This window comes from Quercus robur, chromosome 3 (assembly GCF_932294415.1).
Source record: "Quercus robur chromosome 3, dhQueRobu3.1, whole genome shotgun sequence".
NCBI lineage: Eukaryota > Viridiplantae > Streptophyta > Magnoliopsida > Fagales > Fagaceae > Quercus > Quercus robur.
The window spans coordinates 61,590,623-61,612,931 of record NC_065536.1 but is presented as its reverse complement, the minus strand read 5'-3'; the positions used below and the strand labels follow the sequence as shown (position 1 = coordinate 61,612,931).

At 30.7% G+C, this 22,309-nt stretch overlaps 1 protein-coding gene and 1 pseudogene across 2 annotated transcripts in view; both read left to right on the top strand.

Annotated features, from left to right (window-relative positions):
* The window catches only part of LOC126718736 (probable serine/threonine-protein kinase PBL18), a 45,451-nt pseudogene extending 34,339 nt beyond the window's left edge, over positions 1 to 11,112 (top strand).
* The window catches only part of LOC126718737 (probable serine/threonine-protein kinase PBL3), a 62,866-nt gene that overhangs the window by 34,244 nt on the left and 6,313 nt on the right, over positions 1 to 22,309 (top strand). The window contains exon 2 of one of the 2 annotated variants that reach the window (XM_050421065.1): positions 6,089 to 6,127. The exons of the other annotated variant lie outside the window; for it this stretch is intronic. Coding sequence (XP_050277022.1) covers positions 6,089 to 6,127 — 39 coding nt within the window. The remainder of the gene's footprint in view (positions 1 to 6,088; positions 6,128 to 22,309) is intronic. 2 annotated transcript variants of the gene reach the window in all.

The window sequence follows — 22,309 nt, the reverse complement described above, 5'->3', positions numbered from 1 at the left end:
ACAGCTAAGCCACCTTGATTGTTGGAATTTTGTAATTGTACCTGCCAATATTAAAGAGTTAAAATATATTAATGTGATAATTTTAAAGATATCGTTATATGAGAAAAGGTTTTTCTTTTAGAAAGAGAAATGATATAAATTATAACTACAATATTTTCACAACAAGTTTTAAGTGGTAGTTTAGGTTTCAATGAAAATAAAATTTAATCATTTTAAATTAAATTTTAATTGAGATTTTTAATTTGTATATATTTATTTTATATTAATTAATTATGATGTCATCACAGTTCGACTTCGATTCAATTTCGATTTGACTTCAAAAACCTTGAACCACTTCTTTTTACGGTTCAATGAATGATCTAGGTTTTAAAACCATGATAATGGTAAGGGAAGGGTAAAAAAAGAGAATGGCCAAGTCATGTCAATAATTAGTGTGTGTGTGTGTATATATACACTCACACCTCATAGAGCAACGTTACAAGTTTTTAAAAGGAGCAAACTTTTACAAGACAACTCAATAAAGGTGAGGGAAGGGTAAAAAACAAAAGAAAATGGCCAAGTCATGTTAGTACTTAGTGTGTGTATATATATAACTATTAAATATATAATAATAATAATAATAATAATAATAATAATAAATATACATTCTACATTGTTAATTTGATTCTTCACAGTTATAAAATTTTATATATGGACTGTGGATTTTGTTATTTTTATTTCCTAAATTTAATACACAAAAACTAAACTCACATTATTTTTAAATTTTATATATATGTTAAACTTAAATACTCTTAGTTAAAAAACTTAATATATATATATATATATATATATTCATTTTTATTATTTTAAAATTATAAATTAAATTAATTATTACGTTACTAGTTCGACCATCGATCGGACCCCGGTAGAACTAGAAAACCGGTAACTAGTCCCTTTCCCAGTTCTTTTATCGTACTAGTTTTTAAAACCATAGGTATAATAGATTGTTTCGTATTGTAGCCTAGTTCAGCACTTAAATTGAATTTATTATAATTTGATAAAAGTAAAATTTTTAATTATTTGTTTAATTGATTGTAGTGGCTTAGATAATTAAATTAAATTATTGTTTATGGCCTTGTTAAGATGAAACTTCATAATAAATAGGACAACGAGTTCTTGAGTAAATGATTCCTAAAGAATTTAGTTCAAAATCAATTATAAATGATTTTAATGTCATGAAAGAGTGTATGACATATCTTTAATAAGTTATAGTTAAGTCGTCAAATAAAGAATGTTTTCAATCATTATTTTTGTTAATTCTTAAGAATTTTTTTGTGTTTACCTTGGCCCTCTTGGAATAAATTCCTGACTCCACCATTGCTTGTGAGGATGGCAAAGAGAAAGAGAAATCTTTAACGTCTACCATATTTCAATTGATTAGAGCCATTCCTCTTACTCTTAACCTCTCAAGTTTGGGTTTCAATTGAGAAAAGTACCAATATCGTATGGGTATGGATTGGGATTGCCATTGTATAATAGTTTTTAAGAAAAATAAAAAATTAGTTGTCACATCATTATATTCTACCTTATTGCATCATTAGCAACATATATAAGAAAATTAACAGAACTACATGAAGGGATTATTTTAAAATATTTTGGGACTAAAAATGCTCATTTGAAATACTAGGGACTAAAAGCGCCTAACATGTAAACTTTTGGAAATAACAATGTATTTTGATTTTTTTTTTTTTAACATACTTGTATGTGGTGAAAAAAAAGAAAAAGAAAAAAGCGTGATGCTAATTGAACAAGGCATTAGGTTTCCACCAAGACATACATTGATCCATGGCACACATGGATGCTAGTGTTTGATGATGGAAAACAAAAATGCTCAATAAAAAGGAAAACGTAAAACTGAACTAAAATTCAGATTTACAATGGTGAATCTATTTACAAGGGAGAATGAGATGAAAAATGAATAATGAAAAGTGAGAACAAGAGGAAAAAAATGGATGAGGAAAAAAATGGATAAGGAAATTTGGAGATGTGGAACTCAATTTATGAAAAAGGGTTCAACTTTACTCCCATTCAAAATTCTCTCATTCTTTTCAAATTTTATTCGAATGCAAGGCCTGTGTCAAATAAAATATCCAAAGGCAGAAAACAAGCCACCTAAAAAAACCCAATTAATTATTCTTTCAACAACCAACCTCCCTTGTTAAACGCACCAAACCGCTAATAGTTTCCCATAGCAGACCTACCACCGCCATGGCCATACTCTAGCACCGGCACAGTGCTGCCAAGATTGTAAACAGATTCTTGATGTTTGCGTAAATACAAATGGATTTTTATAATTTTACTACGGACAAACCCTTAAAACACATCAAATGTATAAAACCCATTATTTTGTGTTTCTCATCATTCGTTTTCTCTTTGCTTTATGGCAAAGTTATTAGGATATTGGTTTAAAATATAATTTTTAGAAATTTTTTATAGGAAAAGAAAAAAATAGATAATTTTTTTACGGTTTTTTATTTTATTTTATATTTCTCATAAAGTAAAATAAAAACTTTCATAAAATTATTTATTAACAATTGTTCTAAGTTCACTTGTTACAATTAAAAATTTATAAAATGGGAAAAGAAAAAAGAGAGTAGGTTATCTAGAGGAAGCGAATCTTGAAAAACTTGCGGTCATTTTTTTTATACAAAATAAAAATTCTATTTTGCCCTAATCTAAAAACTAAATCATTTATTTCACATTTAAAAGGGTTCAATATGAAAAAATAATTTGGCAGGAGATCTGAGCGAGAAAGGCTGCGATAAGAGAGAAAGAGAGAGAGGGTAGTGAGTCAGCGGATGGAATTGGTGGCTATAAATCCGTGGCAGCTATAATAGAACACTCCAGAAGCCGCGGATTTGATTCTTTTCAATTATTCTACTCTCTTTTTTTAATTATATATATATAAATATATGTATATGTGTGTATGTATTTTAATGGTATCTATTTGTCAATTATGAACGAGCGGTGTAGATTACGTTTCGCAAATGGTATCTATTTGATTCTTTTCAATTATGAATGAGTTGTATTAAGCAAAATTATTTAAAAAAGAAAAAAGAAAAAGGGTAAGATAATGATTTCCAGCTGGATGCCAACTCTTGAAAATTTGCACTTGGATTTTTAATCCAACATACCATTGGATGAAACTGGTCGATCTGCCTATTAGGCAGATCGAGCCCAATTTTGTTCTGCCAAATCAGCAGATCAAGCCCATATATTATCTTCGTGCTAGCTCAGTTTGAAAGGGTTTTTAGACTTTCCAAAACCTCCATGTTTTTAGTTTAAAACTTGTTTTCCTTTTATGTTTTTAGTTTGATATTGAATGTAGCCTGTTTAAATTTTTGGTTTATACTCTAAACATTTTGTGTGCATTATTGTACTACTTTGGGTGTTAGTTTATTTATTTGTAGTTCTTACATAATTTAAATTCTAAACATAAACGTATTTTATGTATAAAAATATTAAAAAATATGCCTAAATATAAAATTTGATTAATTATTTAATTGTTGTACTCACGTTGTGTCATACCCTTATTTTTCAAAAATTGTGATACCTCCATATCCGTACCCATGTCGTATCCGTATCCGTGTACGTGTCGGTGCAACTTAGCTGCTTGGTCTTCTTTGTCACCTTTCTGTAGTTCACACTTTAAGGTAGACAAGGGGAAAATCGTGCAAAAGTTGTCTTTCTCTACGTTTTCTCCTCAGTTTCCTTCCTCCACTCTTCTTCCTCTTCCTCTAGTCTTCCTTATTGTCTTTCTTGATCAAAACCCATTTTTCTCTCACGTAATTTTCAGTAATCCCCACCAAGTTAGTGACAAACAAAACTAGCTTCACGTGCAGGGGCGGCAGTACATTATAGTCAGGGGGTTCAAATGAACCCCTTGACTGAATTTATATATATAATATTAAAAAAAAATTGTTTTGAACCCCCTGCAATACAAATTTGTACAACCTCACCATGAATCTGACCCCTTTTTTTTTAAGCCCAACTTAAACTCTAGAAAAAAAAAAAAAAAAAAAAGTTCGGTCTTTAATCTCAGAAATAAAAAGCCCATAAATCAAATTTTAAAAAATCATAAACAAAAAAAAGTGCCAAATAAAACCTAAGAATTTGCAGCTGCCTAACCTCCAAAATCTCTCATTATCCTTCTTCACTCTCCAAACCCAAAGGAAAAAGGCTGTCTCTGCTTCACACATACAAAATCTGCCGTTGCATAGCCTCCATGATCTGCAGTCGCCTGACTATCCCTAATCTGTTGCCGCCGCCGCTTGGTCTACCTTCTGTTTAGAGATGGACCCACGTTAGGGCAGAGGGGGGCCATGCCCCCCCCCCCCCCCCCACCCCCATTTGGAAAAAATTATAGCACTATATGATGTCTATGATGTCTATCCTCTCTGTCTCTATTTTGCCACTGTGATAGGCTGATAGTGCAATGTGTTTTGTGTGTGTGAGTTTACTGTGTACTTTTTAAGAAGTTATCCTTTGTAATAATAATTGAGTCTTGACTCTTGAATTTGAAAAAAGAGATGGTCAGATAAGGACAAATGAGATAAAAAATAAAAAATAAAAAAGAATAGAAAAACTGGAAACTGGCAATCAAAAAGTGAAGCTTGTGGGAACTATGAATCAAATGTGTGCAGTGGTTAGTAATAAATATTATCAATTGATAGCGCTTGTTTGTTGGTTTATTTTATGAATTATTAACTATTTTTAGAAAATAATTTATTAACATTAATGTTGTTGTAGCTTGTGGGGTATGTTTGTTTGGTTTATTTTTTGGACTAAATTTTGAAACTATAGAGCAATATAATATGGAAATAATGAAACTTTTATTTGAATGGTTGATGATGGGAAAATTATCTATAATATTTGATCTTTTTAAAGAGAAAAAATTACAAGTAATTTGAAGTTGATAATGCAGAGTTGCTTCTAGTGTTGATGTCCCAATTCATGAAAATTTTGCAAACAAAATTCCAAAAAATTACCTTTGATTAAATCAGAATCAATCCAAATTGTGAAAATGTGAGATTATAATGTTAATAAATGGGGTGAAATTCGACAAAGCTTGAGTAGATGTTAGTTTTGATTTTCATAAACATTTTTGCGTTTATACTTTGGCCCCTCCCAACTTCGAATCCTGGTTTCGTCCCTGCTTCTGTTGCTACTTGATATGGTTTTTTAGCTCTCTCTTTCTCTCTTTTTTTTTTTTTTTTTTCACTGTGAGAGTGTGTTTATAGTGTTTTGATAGACTATTTCACTGAATCTGTGTGAGTGAATCATTGTGTGTGTGTAGAGTTATCTTTTGATTTCTTTTGTTGAGTTTTGAATCTTGGACTTTATGTGTGTGTAGGGGGGGGGGGGGGGCTGTGGGGTTAAGAACTGTGACTGTGTTCTGATATTTGTTGTTGAGTAACTCAACTAGTCAACTTGAGTTTTGAGTCTATAATAAGTTTGACCATGTGTGTGGGTCTGTGAGGGTTAATCTTAATGGGTTATAGAACTTATAGTGTTTTACTTTTGTTGAGTTTTGAGTTTCTTTACTCTTTCTTTATTGTTGTAGTGTTGTTATAAGTGTTTGTATTGATTTGATATAAAGTTGAGTTATGACTCATCTTTTGCAATTTGACTATTTGACTAATTTGTTATTTGTGAGTGGTTTTTTAATTTTGCTGAATGTGACTTTTGAGTTGCAAGTGGTTGTTGACTATGTGACTTGGTCAATACATTAACACTAAAGGAAAATAAAAATATAGAATATTTAAAGAACTGTAAACTTATAAATTAAATAATTGCAAAAAAATCACTTAACAATAATTAGTATGTTTATTGTATTAGAAAGAAATATGTTAAATGAACTTATAATTTATTTTTTATTTTTTATTTTTTTGCTAGTATTATGGACAAATTTGTAATAAGGAAACTCCGTAGGCTGTAAGATTCATTTCCTACCCAAGATTCATCTCTTATATAATTTATGTTTCTTATTGACCCTCCTGGACAAAAATCCTGAAGCTCAAAGCTATGGGCAACTGCCTAGATTCTTCAGCTAAAGTAGATACAGCTCAAAGCTCTCATGCCACTTCTGGTAACTAATAATCAATTCTATTTTGGTAGTAGTTAATGCTTTGGCCTGAATTTTCTATTAAAGGTTGGTTTTTCTTTTTTCTTTTTTCTTTTTCCTTTTTTCTTTTTTCTTTATGTGCAAGTTTTTTTGGTGAGGTGGGTTTTGAAGTTATAATATATGTTTGCTTTACTTTGATAATTTGTCATTCTAATGGTGGTCATTTTTGGGTGTTTCTGCATTGCTGTTCTTGTTCTACGATTATAGTTTAGGCTTAAATGTATATAGTATCCCTCCCACTCTTTCTTTTGGGGGTTCGAATCTTTATGTAAGTCTTATTTTTGGGGGTAGGAACTGGTTGACCAGAGATTTATCTAATATTTCATTATTGGTTTACCTTGCGAGTGATCTTCATAAATTAGCTGTTTGAAGGATCTAATTTAGCTGTATGCTTTAAGACTTTCTAAAGTTGATTTTTGCTTTGGATTTCAAAATCACTTTAAAGAAGATTTTCATATTTATTTCACAATTGGTTGGCACTTGTTATATATTACTATATATTAGCCCAATAACTAGCCCAATAACCTACACCCAAGCCCAATCCTTGGATATATGTCCCGTATATCTCTAACACCACTGAGCAGTGAGCATGTGAATTTGAGTCTTCACATCATATGTTCCAAAATAAAAATATGGTGATTTTATGTACAGAAACCAGGATGGAATTTTATTATTTAAAAGAAACATAGGATCCATAAAAACATAGTCACACTTTATGATTCCCTAAGCAATGGAAAAAGTGGCGGATGAAAGGTTTACTTAAGATAATTGATAGTTTACATTTACCAGTACTTACTCCTGGAAATGAACTAAGGACAATATGAGATAAGAGCATAATGCATTTTGTATTAAGATCAAAAGATGTTTCTAGCATATATAGTGAAGTTTGAACTAAAATATAGCTACTTAAGGAATGGTGCAAAATAGGTATAAGATTGAGATTGATTAGCTCTTGAGTTGAAGTAGCAACTGCCTGCATATGTTGTTTGTGCTATAATGAACTCTTTCTTCCCTTACCAGGATCAGGAGTCCCAAAATTTTCAATCAGAACCGACCGTTCATCAGCTCCTTCCAGTCGGGCCATTCAATCTTTCAGTGACAAGAGCAATGCTTCAAGTGAAATATTATCATCTCCAAATCTGAAAGCCTTAACTTTCAATGAGCTAAAGAACAGCACCAGAAATTTCTGTCCGGACAGTTTTCTTGGTGAGGGAGGATTTGGTTATGTTTTCAAAGGATGGATTGATGAATACAATTTTTCAGCTACAAAGCCAGGATCAGGAATGGCTGTTGCTGTCAAAAAGCTTAAATCTGAGCGTTCCAAGGCCACAAGAAGTGGTTGGTAGGTCTCTTCTTATTGTTTTCATCTTTTTTTAGAGGGGGTGCGTTGTTGGGGGGTTTATACTCCTCTATGCAATCTTATTATTCATGGCGTAATTACTGATATTATCTCAAATTCTAGACTGAAGTTAATTACTTTGGCCAACTTCATCATCCAAATCTGGTTAAGCTAATTGGGTACTGTCTCGAGGGAGAGAACCGGCTTTTGGTCTACCAGTTCATGCCTAAAGGGAGTTTAGAGAATCATCTATTTAAAAGTAAGTATGTCCTACTTATGTTTATACTTAATTACTGGATTCTTATGCTCATTAATAATAATGAGACATGAGGTTTTTTATCTTTTTGTTTCCTTAGAGAAAAAAAGAAAAAAGAAAGTCTGTTTAATTGTTTATGGTGCCTAATTCAGATGTTTGTTCCTCTAAACAAAGTAGCAGAAAATGCTTAATCTCAAATTTCTTCCTAGTTTTCACGACATCCAAACAGAGTATTAGCATATGTCAATGACGTCTGTTAAGTCAGCCAACATAGAAATTCTGTCATCTTTTATTTTGGAATAGATTACCCTATTAAGTTATTATTCGCTAAGCTCGATATTCTTGATCACTACCAGGGAAACTTGAAAGATCATGTTAGATATATTATGGCACAAGTGCGGCAAATTAATTGTAAGCCATGTACTTTTAGAATAAGCATATTAATCTTAGGTCAATCTATGGGAGGTTAGAATTACTCAAGTATTCTTTACTCTTTAATATATAAACCCTACATAAGGCAGAACCAGAATTTTAGTTCAAGGGGGCAAAATTAATTTGAAATTATTAATAAATATTTATACCAAAATAAATAGACATTTGTAAAAAAGTAAAAATTTACTAACCCAACTATTGTGAAAATTATTGTGTTTCTTACCATTTAAATAAATTAAATAAAAAAAAATTAAAATTAAAAGGCAAAAGTGTTATGAGTCTGTGACAGTATATTAGTAAGAAAGTGAAAAGATGGGGACAAGTTAAAACTAAAAGTTCTTTTGACTTGTTAACTTTGCTGTGTCCAGATCAAAAAAAAAAAAAAAAAAAAAAAAAAAAAAAAATCAAAAAATCAAAAGACTTTGACATGTCAAGGAACTCCTTGCCCTCTTTGTTATAGTGTCATTTTTTTTTTTTTGAGGAAGATTGTGTCAATTTTTTGTTCCTTTTACTAAGTATTATTTTTTTTTTCCTATGTTAATGAATCAGGGGGCAAACTTTTCTCATATGCCTATAGCTAAGAAAGTTTCAGAGGAGTCAAGGGAGGTAGTTGCCCCCTCTCGACCCCCCTGGCTCTGCCCTTGCCTACATTAGGTTTATTATAACATAAGTGTTTAATATAATATGTAACCATTAAGGGCTTTCACATTGTAGACATAAGCTGTTAAGTCAAACTAAGTAAACTTTTGTGTGTGCTCTCTCTTTCATACTTCCGTTCATTATCCGATCATTACACATAACCACACAACAACTTTCACATGTTATCAGAGCCAAAATTTGTTATTTCATTTTGTTTGATGTGAAATTATAAATTCAAATTTCTTGCAGTTTTAAATATTTTTCTTTCCTAACTGTGTCTTGACACACTCAAGCCGCCACTCTAGCAATATAATATAACTCTCAGTTTGGCTCTCAAATGTAATGTTAGGATATTATGGAAGTTCTTGGCATGGCTATGAGAATCGTTTGCGATCCTTGATGCTATGTTGTGTTCCACAGGAGAGCCACAACCACTTTCCTGGGAAATAAGGATCAAAGTGGCCACCGGTGCAGCTAGAGGGCTCTGTTTTCTTCATGAGGCCAAATCACCAGTCATATATCGTGACTTCAAGGCTTCTAACATCTTATTAGATGCGGTATGCTAAATTAAGAGGACACTAGTGCTCCATTAAATTACAGATTATCTCAAAAGTTTAAACTATTAGAAAATGATGAATTCAATATTTTAACTATAATTTTAACACTACCCCTCATGTGGGCTCAAACTCTAAGTGCTCTTACCTTGATACCATGTTAACTTACTAATTATCCTAAGAGCTTAAGCTGTTAGAAAATGATGAATTTAGTCACTTAACCATAATTCTAACATGCTTCTATGTAGTATGCACTGGACCCGTTGAAATGTTGATACATGTCAAATATTTGTTATATGTCGACATGCCAATAGTGCATGGGACCAATCCTTGCCCATTTCTTTGGAAGTTGCTTGTGTCAACATTATATATTTAAAATAATGAGAGATGTTACGTTCACAACATTTTCACAACAAATCATAGGTGTTTAGTTGTTATCGATTCTAATTTGAACCTATCACTGAAGTTAATTTTCTACCCCACTAACAACAACCCATAATAACCTGTCACATAAAATTTGTTGTGAAAATATTATGGACATAATATCCCTTTTAAAATAATTGGGGATTGTGGATGCAGGAATTCAATGCTAAGCTTGCTGATTATGGGCTGGCAAAGGCGGATCCTACTGGGGATAGGACTCACGTATCTACTCAAGTCTCGGGCACTCATGGCTATGCTGCACCTGAATATGTTACTAAAGGTTCGTAAAATATCCATGTTAAGCACTATTAGTACTATTAAAAAATGATCATTGGATTGGATATATATTGTTTTAGGAGTAAATTGATTTTTTTTTAAATTTTGTTTAGAAGGGAAAAGAGAAACAAAATTCAACGCTTGAAGTTGCATTGTAGAAATGTAATGTCCAAATCTAATAGTTGTAATTACTTAGCACAAAGAATATGAAGTGGAAACTATTAGTTTTTTGTCACTATTTTTACTTTCAGCCCTTTGTTGAAGTAGAAGAATAGTCTGTGGATAAAAGAGAGAAAAATAATGTCTGAGTTATCAAGTAAAAGTGTTCAGTTCAAGTAGAATGTTGCTAATGCAACTCTCTATTGGATGGAAATATGAACTCATTCTGTTTATTTATGGAGGATTTGCTTAGGACAACTTATTTAACTGAAACTGAAATTTTTTTTACTGAAAATACTGTAGATAAAGGTAAAAGTTAATTAAAATAGTACAATGTGACCTATAAATAATATCAAAAAGTGCAGTGGAACCCATGAATAGTAGCAAAAATAAATTAAATAGTAAAATAAGTTAACTTTAAACTCACTTCCTAAATGCAACCTTAATAGTTTTGGGGTTTTCTTTATTATACAGGTCGGCTGACAGCAAAAAGTGATGTCTACAGTTTTGGGGTTGTGTTGCTAGAACTATTATCTGGACGACGTGTAGTTGATAGGACAAAAGTTGATACTCAGCAGATTTTGGTAGACTGGGCAATACCATATTTGCGTGACAAAAGACGTTTGTTCCGGATTATGGACACAAAGTTGGAGGGCCAGTATCCCCAAAAAGGAGCCTATACGGTCGCCACCCTTGCCTTGAAGTGCCTAAGCACTGAAGCTAAATTCAGACCTAAAATGGCAGAGGTATTAACAACCCTAGAACAGCTTGTAAACCCCAAAAAGACTCGCTTTGTTATTTGAACTTGAAATATAGAATTCAATATTTAAAAGAATTTAAAAATTATACATTGAAATTTTGAAGAATTTAACCCTTTTTAACCCAAAAAAAAAAAAAAAAAAAACTCTCAATTCTGTCTAGGAACAGCTTATTTAGTTGAAACTGAAACTTTCTTGAAAGTACTATAGATAAAGCTTAAAGGTAGTTAGAATAGTATAGTAAGACTCTTAAATAGTACCAAAAAGTGTCATGAGACCCATGAATAGTAGCAAAAATAAGCTGAATAGTAAAAAAACTGGCTTTTTAAGCCAATGCCAAATGCACACTTCATATTACAGACTCGTTTCGTAAGAGATTTCTAGTAACGTTGTTGTTGTTTTGTGAAAATACGTGTAGATGAAAAAGTGTGAGGAAATAGGTGTAATGTTGTTTAAGCAGTAAAAACTGTTGTTTAAATAATATTACCAAACACCACATTTTTTAGATTTTGTGTTTCTTATTACTCTCTCTTTCTCTCTCATACAATTATTTATTGTCAGAGCCGGCCCAAGGCTTAGGCAACTTAGGCCTAGGCCTAGGCCCCACAAAAAAAAAAAAAAAAAAAAAAAAAAAAAAAAAACCCAACTAGAAAAAGACCCAGTTAAAGGCCCAAAATTTTATAAAAATATAACATTTTTTTAAATAATTGGTACTTTTTTTTAATAGTAATGCTAAAAATACCACAAAATTTTACTATAAGTTTAACTAATATGTCACTAATCACCAAAAAAAAAAAAAAGTAATTCAAATACAAATAAACTAAGTTGTTGAAATTCATCAATTACAGTCATTATTACATTATATTGTGAACGTTTTGTAATATCTTTAATATTTTTCTTTTTCATTTCTAACGAGGCTTCCAAAATAGGAGACCAATAGAAATTTAAACCAATTGAAACACTAAAATGTTTCAAAAAAAAAAAAAATGATGCAAATGTGATAGATCATTAATGATGACTAATCTCTTTTAATAGTTTGAGACCTTATTTTTTATAAACTAATCTCCTACAAAGTCACACACCAAATAATATCTATCTATCTCTTTCTCTTAAAAAGAATATATAAAATTAAAATTTAGATTACAACTATACTTAACTATGTATGGTCATATATCCAAGTTAAAGTAAGTATCATTTAAAAAAAAAAATAGTTCTTTTTATTTAAATTTATGGTTCAACTATGATATTCAATTCTCTATATGAAATTAATTAACTTTAGTTCAGTTAGTATTATTCATCAATTTTTGTATTTACATCAAATTATTCTTAATTTAATTAGTATTATATAATTTTATTTAATTAATGTTTACATTTAAGAAGGTCCTATATATAATTTTCACCTTAGGCCCTAAATTTTGTTGGGCCAGCCCTGTTTACTATTTATTTTTCTTGTAATTGTGAGAATGGCAAAGAGAAAGGAAAACTTTAACTTCTGCCCTATCTTAATTGATCAAAACTATTCCTCTTACTCTTATCTCTTGAGTTTGGGTTTCAATTGAGGAAAGTACCAACATCATACGGCTATGGATCGGGATTGCCATTGTGTAATTTTTTTTAATTAAAAATTCAGTTGCTTTGGCATTAAAAGTATGCTATCTCATTGTTTTGTTAGCAACATACATAAGAATATTGATAGAGCTAGATGAAGGGACCATAGAGCTTGTTTTTAAACCTTTTGGGGGCTAAAAACCCTAATTTGAAATACTAAGGATAAAAAGGCGCTTAACATGTAAACTTTAAGGAATAAAAGTGTATTTTGATTTTCTTCTTTTTTTTTTTTTTTTTTAATATACTTCTTGTATGCGGTAAAATAGTGTGATGCTAAATAAATAAGGTATTGAGTTTCCACCAAGACATTCATGAATCCATGAGACACATGGATGCTAGTGTTTGATGATGGGCAAAAATAAGCTCAAGAAAAAGGAAAATATAAAACTGAATATTTGTTTTGAAGTAAAATATTTTACAATTTAATATTTTACATGTAAAACATTTTTAGTAAAATATTTTCAAGTGTCTGGTATAACAATTGACAAATAAAATTTTTCAAGTAAATCACCAAAACTAGTGGCTCAACCACCAAAGCTATAGGTGTTGAAGGTCCAGCAATTGGATTGCCGCTAGAGTGAGGTCTTTGGTGACTGAGCTGCCAGCATTGATAGTGAGAATGATGTCTTTGGCCATTGGGTGATTGCTTCGGTTATCGAACCTCCAACACTAGAACAGTGCTTCTTGTGACTGGATCGCCGACATTGGTTGTTAGAATGACGACTTAAGCCACTAGACCGCCATCATCGGTCTTCGGAGCGGCGGCTTTGGCCACTGGTTGCCTAGCCCATTGAATTGGTGACCTAATCATCAGACTATGTGTTTTTGTAAAATGTTTTACTAAATTTTTAAAGGCAAATCGTTTTACAACTTTTTATAAAAGATTTTACCATTAACGAAAAATATTTTTCAAATTCTTTTACATGCAAACAAACATTTGAAAATTTAAAAAAAAAATCTGAAAAATATTTTATTTCAAAACAAATGAAAAACATAGATTTTTTATGTAGAAACCCTCTATGTTTAGAGAGGGCTCACGAGCTCAAATTAGTCAAATAATCCAGTATGTTTTCGAAAAAAAAATTGCAATGGTGAATCTATCTACAGGTGAGAAAGAGAGGAAAAATGGGTAAGGAAATTTGGAGGTTTGGAACTCAACTTATGAAAAATTGTCTCTCTCTGTAGTCCTCTTCATCATCCCTTTATAGTAGAAAAGAAGAAAATACTGTAATAGTTTGTTGTTTTCTTACAGGACAATTTGCTGCTTTCTTTGTAAATAATGTGCTGCCTTGTTGTTGGACATTGTGTTGCTCTCCCATTGGAGAAGGACAATGTTGAGTTTTGACAAACTTGTAGTCTAGCACACATAGTGCTTTAGGTGCAAGCGTCCAATTACAAGGCCCTTTTCTAAAATATGGCCAAAATTTTGTTATTATCAATGTCCTAGTCTCTTCTATGCTAAATGATTTCGCATTATTCATGTTTATAAAAAAAAAAAAAAAAAATCGCATTATTCACTGGTTTGACTGTTATAAGAGTTGAAGGAGTAGATGGTCAATGAGTTCAATTATATTATATTAACTATTTACTTTTTTTTATTATTACTTAATGTGTAACTTCACTTGTATGTATATACCTAATACAAAGAACTTTGCCTAATGGCCAAAATCTTTTTAACTCATAGGCATTGTTTGATCTCCCTTATAAAAGGAGAATCAAAGTTTCAATTTCTCTTATCCCACTTTTAAAAATTACATATTAAATTAAAAAAAAAAAAAAAGGACTTTGCCAAATGACTAATAGCTACATAATTTTGTCTAATGGTTATATATCATTTTCAAATATTTATATGTATTTTATTATTTTTTATCAATAAAAGTTTTATTTATTTATTATTAGTTGAACTATATGACTTTTGACCTGTATGTAAAGGTTAGAGCATTTACAGCAGTGAAGTTAAAAATTTAGTTATTTGACACCATAAAAAGTTACTTTATTTATTTTATTTACTCATTTTACAAAATATCCAGCAACAGCAGATCTATTTTAACTTTTAATACAATAAAATAATATAAATATCACAATAAAATAATATATCCACTTCAATAAACACAGAAAAAAAATCCCCTCATTTACTAACAACAAATAATTTACTGAAACTGACTCAAATTTCCTACCATTGAAAAACCCAATTCCTCAATTGAAATTTTTTTATAAAAAAGTCAATAAGCAAAACACCCATTTTTACGGACTCTAGGATTGAAATACTAAAAAAAGAAATACAATTAACTGAAACGAACTCAAATTGCTACCATTGAAAAACCCAATTCCCCAATTGAAAAAAGCAGAAGAATTTCTTTGTATCTCTGGACACGTTGCCAATAAGCAAACGACACTGGAAGATAGCGTAAGGACACGTTGTCGGCGACCACCGACATGCAAAAGATAAGGCTGAGAGCCGAAATCTTGTGGAACTGGAGGCGAGAGCACAAGGTCTGCAATGGAGCAAGCTTGAACCAGTTGATAGCAATATAGCTGAAGAGAGAGCAAGCAAGCATGTGGCGGTTGGAGAATAGAAGAATAGAAGAAAAAAAACAAACAAACAAATATTATTTTAAATGGATGGAGAGCAAGCAAGCATCTAGCAATGAAGATAAAAATTTTACCTTTAACTCCATTAGTGCAACACTCTTTTTTATATGTAGTGGTGCTAAAAATAATTTTTTAGCTTTTTAGCACCACTGTTAATAGTGCTCTTATTGACTATATATTTTTGCAACCATGGAAAAGATTGACTATGCAAGTGTAACAAAACCATACCAGCTAGCTATATGTAAAGACAAGAAGAGTTCGCACTAAATTCACACACTCTTCTTTAACTTATTGAGTCAGGTACAAGTTAACCGAGTGAGTTAAAACAAGAATTTGACTTTCTCTTCTTTCTCTTTTGCCTTGTAATATTTTATTTTACCTTAGACACTTGGCGTCGACAAATTGGTCGATTACTCTGTCAAACAGACCACCACCATGTGCACTTGTCTTAATAGGATTGGGACAGTCCAAAACTAATCGTCAAACGAGGCTCACTTTGCATCCCTAAAAGACTTGCCTTCACCTGTATACCTACTCAAAAGCCGTGGGTCATTTGTGCACTCAAGGTTGGAGAGGGTCCTGAAATTGAATCCAAATAATTGGAATTTCATGTTCTAAGCCAATTCTGAACCTTTACGTCTCTTGTCAGTTGTCACAGCACCAACAAGAAAAAAAAAAAAGAAAAAGAGAAAAAAAAGGAAATTATGTTGCCATTTCCTACATGGTGTGCAATTTGGTGCATGCGTTGGTCGAATTTCATGTATTTGATACATTGTATATTTTTTCCTTATTACCGGCATTTTTTTTAAAAATTTGTTTTTGACATGTTACTCTATTATTCTGACTATAAAATAAAAGAGATATGTTATATTTACAATATTTTTACAACACTATCACAATAAATTTTAAGCAACAAGTTTTTATTAATAGATAAAAAAAAATAATTTCAATGATAAGTTCAAATTAGAATTAATAATAACTGTGATAGACATACAATATCTCAAAATAGAAAAGGTCAGTATAGAAAAACCCAGGAACAAGGGCATCTCAATGTGATCGTTGTTCACAATATGGAAGTGGAAAATTCCCAAGCTTGACGAGGTTTTTACTTATGTACAGCATCCATGTGAGTTACGAAGACTTTAATTAATGTGTGTTGGAAGAAGTCTAGATTCGAACACACATCCAAATCATTAGAACCAGGCTTTGCCGTGTAGGAGGGGTCTGGTCAAGTCAACTAGTCATCTCAGAAAATGATCTTAGGGCCACATTTTCTTAGCTAGAAATGCCAAGTGTAAACATAAACATCAGTGGAAAGTGGGAAAAATAACCTAACCGTCAAGACCCGAAGCCATATGGTATCGATGTTGTAGCATGCATTTTGTCATACGTCAGGTAGATGACCAAGTACCTACGCCTCCATAAATAGAGAGGTGGCGAGTTATAAATAGTAGACAACTTGAATGTCGCTCTCGTCCATAACTTGTCGTAGGATGAATGGTTGGACTTTGTCAATGTATTCTATTCTCAAAATGATATATATGCATAAACAAAAAATTGTATAATTAATTTCAACTATGATTTTATTTATTGATCTCTAGTATAGATTTTTTGATCCATAACCTGTCGTAGGATGAGCGGCTGGACTTTTTCATTGTATTCTATTCTCAAAATGATATATATACATACACAAAAAAAATTATATAATTAATTTCAACTATAATTTTATTTATTAATCTCTAGTATTGATTTTTGATGAGATTAACAAAATTTTAATCATGATATTTACTTAATATGAGAAATGAATATGTTAATCAAATAACTCATGAATACAGTTTGAGTTTGTTCAACCAAAAAAGAAGAACTGTTGGGACAATAAGAATAATGGAATTCCTATTTTGCTGGTTTCATAAAAATTATTGCTTCTTTTATACTGAATTTGATTTAATTGGTTAAAAATACCCTTTGTTTTAGTATAAATAAAAAAAATATTTTCGGTATTTCGTGGATAGTGTACTCATATTGCTAAAAAGTGAGTTAAATAAAAACTTTTTTTTTTTATTAAAAAAAAATTAGGTGTCCAATATTTTTGTCCAAATAAAAGAAATCTTTTGGATATATTTTAATATATATATATATATATATATATATATATATATATAACAAAATTATATTCGCTGCTTCTTGGTAAAATGAAATTTTCATTAACCCAAAAAGCTTTTTTTTTTTGCTAAATAATCCGAAAAGCATTTTGAATCAAATGGGTAAAGCACGTTTCATTGAAGCACTGTTCTCTCTATAACACTTGTGAGATGTATCCTCGTCCTTTCTACCACCTTGACTTGACATCATTGTAGTGTTCATAGCATTTAGGTCAATTCCTAATTCAATCTTTTGGGGTCATCTCATATGTATAAGATGTCCTGCCATCTTTTTTGGCTAGGTATACAGGGAAGAATCCTTACTGTCGACTGAAATTGCCAAGGTATTTCTTGAACCCCAAGACTTCAACTCTATGGGCTTCCATACCCCTTGACTTAACATGTTGCAAGACGATTGATATCGGCTAATTTGTCTGTTTGGCATCAACTTATATGGATTTTTGTTAAATGTGGAATAAAGCACATGAGATTATCGTACAAGTTGTTCTTAAACAAACTAAGCAAAAAGCATATTGTAGCATGCATATTGGCATGTGTCAGGAAGATGACCAAGTACGCCTTCATAAACGGTGAGGTAGCAGCATGAGAAACTTGTAAGTCAACTGATTAGTATTTTTTGAAGTTTTCAATTGTATATTCATGATTCAAATCATTCCAGTTACAACTATCAAATTATATATATATATATATATATATATATATATATATAAAAGTTTAGAGCCACAATTTTTTTCACATCATTTTTCTCATATGTTCATATAGCAAGTTATAAATAGAAGATGACTTGATCATCACTCTTGTCCATAAACTATCATAGGATGGATGGTTGGACTTTTTCAAATGTTCTTTCCTCAAAATGATATACACACACAAAATGATATAATTAATTTCAACTATAATTTTATTTATCATATAATGTTTATTATACTTCTCTAATGAGATTAACAAAATTGTAATCATGATATTTACTCAATATGAAAAAAGAATACATTGATTAAGTAACTAAAGAACAAGTTTGAGCTTGTTCAAAAAAAAAAAAAAAAAAAAACCAAATTGAAATATGTAACTCAGCTTGGAAATAAGCTTTTTGAACCCAACTTGTGTACAAAATAAATTTAATTAATAATTAACCCTTCAATAAAAAATAAAAAATAAAAAATAAAAAAGGAAATAGAAAAAAGAACTGGTCCCAAATTCTTAACAGAAAACAAAAAGTTTTGACTTATTCTTCTTTCATGAAGATTTAGACAAGAAATTGAGTCTGGATAGCGAACGAATACCTTTATTATTAAGAAAGTAAAAGGTTGTTATTCAGTAGTCATCACAGTTCTAGCTACTTTTAACAAAAGATATAACTCTTTTTGCCTGAAATTAATGTTTCTGTTGGGACAATAACAATACTGGAATATTCCTATTTCGTGGGTTTCATAGAAATTATTGTTTCTTTTGTACTGAATTTTATTTAATTGGTTAATCATACCCTTTGTTTTAAGTATAAATAAACAAAATAAAATAAAATAAATCTATTTTGGGTATTTGGTGGATATTGTCTCACATAGTCAAATTGCTAAAAATTGAGTTAAATAAATTTTTTTTTTTATGTGTCCAATCTTTTTGTGGAAATAAAAGAACTCTTTTGGATATACTTTAATATATACACAACACTATATTCGTTGCTTCTTGGTAAAATAAAATATTCATTAATCCAAAAAGCATTTTGATTCAAATGGGTAAAGTAAATTTCATTGAAGCACTGTTATTTCTATAATACTTTAATTTTGAGATGAATCCTTGTCCTTTCTGCCACCTTGACTTGACATCAACATAGTGTTAATAGCATTTAGGTCAATTCCTAATTCAATCTTTTTGGGGTGCGATAGACATCTCATATGTATAAGATGTCTTGCCATTATTTTTGGGTAGGCAAACAGGGAAAAATCCTTATTGACTATTGTTGCTTAAATGATCAAGGTATTTCTTGAACCCCACGATGATCGATATCGGCTAATTTGTCCATTTGGCATTAACTTATATGGATTGATAGACTAAGAATGTATTGACCACTTTGGTAACTTAATCAAATTAATTAGCCAAGTGAAATTAATTATATTCAATTACATGCAATAAGTGTGGTAGCACAAATAAATCACCAAATAACTAAATGTAGTAGAAATTAAATTTAACACAGGTGATTTGTTTACGAATAGAAAAAACCACCGAAACAAAATCCCATCAGGTGAATTTAAGGTCAAACCCGAGAATTCATTATTATCAAAACAAGCGGTTACAAGTAAAAAGAATTTCAATACCTAATACCAACCTACAGTTGAATCCTTACCCTAATACACAATTGGAATTGCAATGTAGTGACAATCTTTCCTTTTAATGCACGGCTCCAAGTACATGACTAACCAATTGATGCACGAATTCTAGTACGTGACTAACACACCAACTTGAGAAAGATGTTAATTGCAAAGTTCTTCAGCTCATCCAGACGATGAAGATCAAGAAGCTTATTGGTTACAAAACCCTTGGCGCAATGATGCAACAACTTTTACAAGAGAAAGATGAATTAGAGCAAATTGTCTCTGGTCACAATTTTAGTGAATAATCACTTTGCATCAAGTTGCATCACTTTGTATTACCTTTGATGGCTCTTAAAATAATCCTTATATATGTCTAGGGTTGTGAGAAAAGAAACCCTACACAAATAACTTGGATATGCGTGAAAAATAGATTTGAAAATCTAAATTTTGTAATTTTCAATAGTTACAGCTTCTGTTGAAAGTTGTCGATAATTAAACATTAAACCTCGATAAATTTATCTGTCGAGATATTTATCAAACTTTAATGAACAACATTTCTTCATTTGTTTCTTGGACATATTTGCATGCCTTCAATACTAGACTTGAACTTTTGTTCCTTGAAGTATTAAACAAATCCTAGATCTACTCAATTACAAGTAAAGTGCGTTTTGTCAAAAGATTAACAAATGTTACATGACATATGTTCTAACAAGTTCCACATATGTCCTAACATGGATTTTTCATTTTTGTTAAATGTGGAGTAAAGCACATGAGATTATTGTACAAGTTGTTCTTAAACAAACTAAGCTAAAAGCTAATTTTTGTGAAAAAGTAAGCTAAACATTAAACAAAAAAACCTTGTGTTAAATGAAAAAGCATTACTTCCTAATAAAAGACATGGCACCAAACGTTGTGGTAGTATGAGAGCTTTACCTTGGGAGACACTGCTTCTACTATTGATGTTTGATGATTTGGGGTCCAGTCCAACGTTAATTTAGATTCTTAAACCATGGTCTGTGCGACCATGACCTTTTGCATTCTGTGTTCTCACATTCATGAATTCAGCCAAATGTATGTCCTATCAATCTTAATCTCCACATAATTGATTTTAGTCTTCACAAATTTTATTCACTTCTAAAGCACTCAATCTTACAATTTATAAACTTCTGCGACTTTGAGTGGTGGAATCACTTTTTGCCTTGAGTGATTCATCACTTTACACGTTGCCCCCCTACAATCGTATAGTTTAACAAGTCATAAAATTAGGTACTTAATGTTCACATAATTGATTTTTGTCTTTACAGATTTTATTTGCTTCTAAGTACTCAATTCACAATTTATTAACTTTTACGACTTTGAGTAGCGGACATTTTCTGCTTTACGGCACGTTGCTCACCTATAGTCATACAATTTAACAAGTTGTAAAATTAGGTACAAAAGTAGTTATGTTCGTAAACAGAATCGGAGTGTTTAATTATCAGTCTAAATGAAAAAGGAAAAAGTGATAAAAGTATAAACAAAATACAGTTTGTTTAGACCTGTTCAGACTTAGCTTTTGACTATGTTGTGATGGTAGGCCCAATGTGAATCCACATTGCCCATGCAAAGAATTTTGGTCAAGGGATTAGTAATATATCGTATTTAATAAATGGGCAAATCTTTGGCCAGATGCCTCTCTTCAAAACCCTATCTTTTTTTCTTTTTTTTTTTTTTTTTTTTTTGATAGGAAAAACCCTATCTTTTTGTTGCTCGTGGTGACACAGAAACAGAAGGATATGCCTGGGACCTATGAGAAATTGACGGAGGATTTTTCTTTTTCTCTTTTTCTTTCTTTGTTTTTTTTGCTTGCTTAACCAAGCATGACGCTGCCAATTTTGTTTCCAAAATACCCCCATACCGACTATTTTATTTGATTTGATTTTTTTCTAAAATAAAATAATATAAAATGATGATGAATGAAAGTTAGGTATGGGAGGGAATAAATAAGAATTAATTAGATTCGATGTAATGGCCTACGTCCTTATCAAAAAGTATGAAATTGTAACATTTTAATTATATTGAACTACGTATTATAATGAATTCAGTTTAGAGTATTTTTAACAATTATCAATATTATTTTTGGACCTGACAAATGGGTTAGGTTAGATTAGTAGACTAGGTATTGGATCATAAACGTAAAAGAGTAAAACAAGTGGATATTCTTATTAGCTTTATTCTGTATTTGATGGGTTGGGTTAACTTGGTATGGTAGGTTTTTATTTTTATTTTATTTTATTTTTTTATGTAAACAAAAAATAAAGTTAAATCACTTGTAAAATAACACCTTGTGCATTTTGGATTAGCATTATGTTAGAGATGGACATAGTATGTTGTACTTAAAAAACAATTAAGGCTTTACAAAAAAATGTAAACAAGGAAATAAACTAAAAAGTTTAAAAAAAAAAAAATATATTAATACAAACTCACATTGAACACGCTAGTTAAAGAAAAAAAAAATAGTTAGGAAGAAAATTTATAATAAACTTACAAAAATACTACTCAATGTTAGTTATATATATATATATATATATATATTTGAAAATTGTACGTGAAAGTTGACAACTAATATTATTAATATTTTTTTTATTTACAATATAAAAAAT